This window comes from Adiantum capillus-veneris, chromosome 29 (genome assembly GCF_014529385.1).
Source record: "Adiantum capillus-veneris isolate H3 chromosome 29, ASM1452938v2, whole genome shotgun sequence".
NCBI lineage: Eukaryota > Viridiplantae > Streptophyta > Polypodiopsida > Polypodiales > Pteridaceae > Adiantum > Adiantum capillus-veneris.
Genome location: NC_140959.1, coordinates 29880248 through 29884137, shown reverse-complemented (window position 1 = coordinate 29884137; position 3890 = coordinate 29880248). Strand labels below are relative to the sequence as shown.

Sequence of the window (3890 nt, the reverse complement as noted above, 5' to 3'; positions counted from 1 at the left end):
TTTCTCAAACGAGAGCATCTAATTTTGTCCCCATTTCTCACGAATTAGGTTGTGAGCACCATCTTTCAATAGCAAAGGTCGGAGGAGAGGAAGAAAGGCTGTTGCATGTGCTTCTCTACCACTTTGTCGCCATCCCCAGATCTGATGTCGTGTGTATTGTCTTTTTGAAACTCTTCTTATCGCCATCTGTATTTCCATCATCCGCATTTTCTTGTTCCTATTGTTCATACGTACTATTTCAGGTAGATACTTGAGGCATATACAGAAACTACACCTTGAGAGGAACTGGGCTTTGCTGCTCAAATATGAGGTAGGACTTCGCTCATTGCCTTGCATGTCCTTGCCGTCATGAGTAGCTTTGTTTGAGACGACATCAGTTTGACCACATCCTTGGACGCCTTTGCCAATAAGTCCGTGGGCTGCTTGCTTGCCTCTTTACTTGTGCACTTGCCCCACCCGCCACAATGCTATATTCATAGAAAGTAGCAAAATATTTGAGTAACTCTGTGTGTGTGTGTGTGTGTGTGTGAGAGAGAGAGAGAGAGAGAGAGAGGGAGAGAGAGAGAGAGAGCTTGTTCTCTATGAGCATAGACAGGCATGCAGAGGGAGTATCTTCTTGATTTAATAAGTATGTTATTCTCAACTCTTTTGTTGTTTTGTTCAGAGGTATCCATGGCTGGAATCTCCACTTCAAGCAGGTTCTATTTATTTTCCTTTTTTCTGAATTTAAATGTATTTGTATATTTGTAGCATTTTGACAAATTGCATGTGCAGCAGGGAGTGCACAGATGCTTCTTACCCAACATTGATCATGAGTGACTTGGAGTCTTGTGCTATAAAAGATTGGAAGAGGTGCAATTTGATGCGACTTGAAATTGAGTAACACCTCACGTGTTTTTTTTTTCATGAGAAAAAGATCCTTCAATTATCTTTCCCATTTATTCTAAAGTATGCATTGGCTTATGGTTTTCAGCATCGTGTTAGACACTTGGATTGAGAATCCCAGGTAAATGTTTATTTTTGTCTTTACATTTGCTTAAGAGTTATTTAGATGGGGAATTGCTGATATTCATCTTTTTTTTTTAGGGAGCTTGCAAAAAAATTGAGTGTTGTTGATTGGGAAGAAATGTCGGATAAGCATTATGATCGATTTGTGACTGCGTTAGGTTGTGGCGGAGTATCCTTCGATTGGTAGGTTTTATGGCAGTAGTTGTATGGATAGTTGAAAATTTTATGCTTTCATAATAGGTGGATGTTTATAGGTTCACTGATGTGAATTGCTATCTCGCTTTGAGGCGAAGAGATAGGAGAAGAGCAAAAGATGTCGCTCAGAAGCTTGAAAAGGAAATTAAAGATACAGATCTGGTGTCAGTCATGAAAAGGTGGAGGTCAAGCTCCAACGATGAGTGTGAACCACTTGATGAGGAATTGTGTGGTCTACCTCCATTCTCGAAAGAGAAGGCTGACAAGAACCATCGTGTGGGGAGGAGTAAGCACTCAGTCAACTAATCCCTAGCTTGTCAACCCAAAAGTTAATTTTGTATAAATTTCAAATGTGAGTCCTTAGCTCAAGGATCAATGCAATGACCTAGTCGAGCAGCTAGTTTTCAACCCATGTTCTATAAGACATTGATCTTTAAATCAAGATGATCTATTTTGTTCGGTTTTCTTTTGATGCTTACGTGTCATTCTCTTGTAATGAGCATATTGTTTATAATATATTGGTCCCTTAAGGGCTTGGATGTGAAGCTGTCTAATCGTTTGCTAATTTCATTATTGAATACTGTGATGACTTGTAATTTTGTCTACTACTTGATCTGGTTTGTTGTGAATGTGTTGCTGAGTCGTCAACGTTGAGATTGCCTTGGCGTTTGAATCCATAATTTGATCAAAATTGGTTTGCTCTTTTTGCTGATATAGAATAGATTATTTGGTGGTGCGCCATAAGGGTCGACTCTCAAAGAGTACGTATGTTGGTGTCTAGATTGGTTCTAGACTTATGCAGTGCTACATCAGATTGAAGGTGATTGACCTTTGTTGAATAGCTTGGCAAACAACTGATATGTAAGAGCTGCAATGTATCTTTCTGTTTCAAACCAGTTGATAACAAGTTCATGTATGAAGCTTTGTGATTCACATATACAGATTCATGTTGTTTGATCTTTTTCAATGGTCGTCAAATTCTCTTGTAGATATTGAGATGGAGTTGGAGCGGTAGAGGGGAAACAATAGCGTGAAGGTGGTGGCTGGAACAGATACTTTGTTCACAAGTGATCAAGGTCATGGTCTGCTCCATCTTCCTGTGGGTTCTAAAGTGGCTATTGACACGAGCATACTCATTTATCTGGCTCAACGAGGTGTGGAAGCTTTCAAGACAAAAGCAGAGATTGTGGAAGAGTTCTTTTGCCTGCCAGTGGAATTTGTGGTCGCGCAATCTGCGTTTACAGAGCTGCTCCACGTATTATTGAAGAAGAGCAAGCAAATCTCTGGCTCGGGCTCCGCTGAGGATTGCAAGAATCCTCGCCAGTTCCGCCTCAAGTCTATCATAAGATTGTATGAGTTTTTGAAGCACTATGAATTTGCACAGGTGAGAAATGCGGAGATTCTTGCTGGTTCTTATTGAATTCTATCTTCGGCATGTTTTGAATGTTTGAAATGTCATGAATGTGCACAGGCTGAGTGTTCTCGGGGTGCTTACCTCAATCCGTTGAGGTTGACAGCTACGACACAAATTCGGCCTTATGATGGTCGTCTCATCACGGAGAGTTTAGTGCCAGGGGTGCACGTGTTTGCATGTGAAGACATAGCGCACGGTCAGGTTGTCGCCTCTGTGCAGAGGAAAGTTATTCTGTGGAATATTCTGGTGCATGATTTGCAAACATATTTGCGTAAAAACAGGGTAGCAAATTTTGGCCAAGGTTAAATGTCACTTTGTATGGAAGCATACTGGATTGGGTCGTATCATATCCACAAACTTTCTTTTTGACAAACTCCACCTGTTCTCATACATAAAGTACATTAGGAACTCATTCACATTCCATTCATTTTTGGGGTTGTAACCTTCAACTTTGATAGTGTTGACAAAGACTCTTTGATCTCCATGTCTTGAATAAGTTCTTCTTTCGGTACGTATTGTGTTGCTAGCCATATGACCCCTCGTTTCCCTTTCTCTTTTGCCTGTGTCTTTTTGTTCTTGCACTTTGGGGTTGTTTAAATAAAAATACTACATATTATGAGATCAAAGGACGATTCACCGTCTCTTTATAAAGGGTTTGTACCACTTTCTCGAATCATGGACTACATTTGTCACGATTGTATGTTACAGTATTACATACCTCCTAGTTGCAGATACACAAAGTGCCATGCCAAGGAGAACCCCTACGCTTGGATGGTCACGACCCTTCGCTCAAGAGACATGCCTCTTCGCCAAAAGCCACACTCCTTCGATGACTAGTCATGTCCCTTCGACCAATGGTTGCGGCTCTTCATCGAATGGATGTGTCCATTCGCCTAAAGACATGTCTATTCGCCTAAAGGATGTGTCTCTTCGTAAAGGGTCATACCTTTTCATATGTACCTATTCGTCTCCTATATATAAGGAGCCCTTGTATCACACAATCAAGCAATCAATCAACACAGAGTCTTCTAAGTCTTGTTTCTGAGTTCAATTCAAGTTTCTTAAGTCTTAATCATGAGTTTAAGTACCTAATTAAGGATTGGTACATACACGCCTCACAGTGGTATCAGAGCAAAAATTTTCCCAGGACCCTACGGTTGTGAGCCTCTCACTCTTGCCGCTACACTCTACCCCTCTCCCGGCGTTGCATGGAAGCAGAAAATAGGTGGTACACACACACAAACGATCATGAGGTAACATGAATTTTTATGGT

At 40.8% G+C, this 3890-nt stretch overlaps 1 protein-coding gene across 3 annotated transcripts; it reads left to right on the top strand.

Moving 5' to 3' along the window:
- Positions 1-1668, top strand: LOC147418975 (uncharacterized). 3 transcript variants are annotated; one of them, XM_086505674.1, is made up of 7 exons: positions 1-149; positions 243-310; positions 665-698; positions 778-852; positions 974-1006; positions 1087-1191; positions 1249-1423. In XM_086505674.1, the coding sequence occupies exons 3-7, from the start codon at positions 673-675 to the stop codon at positions 1274-1276; spliced, it is 267 nt and encodes an 88-aa protein (XP_086361800.1). In that variant the 5' UTR covers positions 1-149; positions 243-310; positions 665-672; the 3' UTR covers positions 1277-1423. The 3 variants fall into 3 exon arrangements, with proteins under 3 accessions (XP_086361800.1, XP_086361798.1, XP_086361799.1); XM_086505672.1 differs by having other exon boundaries at positions 4-149; positions 1263-1668; XM_086505673.1 differs by having other exon boundaries at positions 46-153; positions 1263-1668.
- Positions 1669-3890: the final 2222 nt, after the last annotated feature.

Coding starts and splice junctions, on each gene's coding strand:
- LOC147418975 (XM_086505672.1), top strand. CDS start 673: ATGGCTGGAATCTCCACTTCAAGCAG. Junction 1,007..1,086: donor ACTTGGATTGAGAATCCCAG/GTAAATGTTTAT, acceptor TTTTTTTTTTAG/GGAGCTTGCAAAAAAATTGA. Junction 1,192..1,262: donor GGCGGAGTATCCTTCGATTG/GTAGGTTTTATG, acceptor GGATGTTTATAG/GTTCACTGATGTGAATTGCT.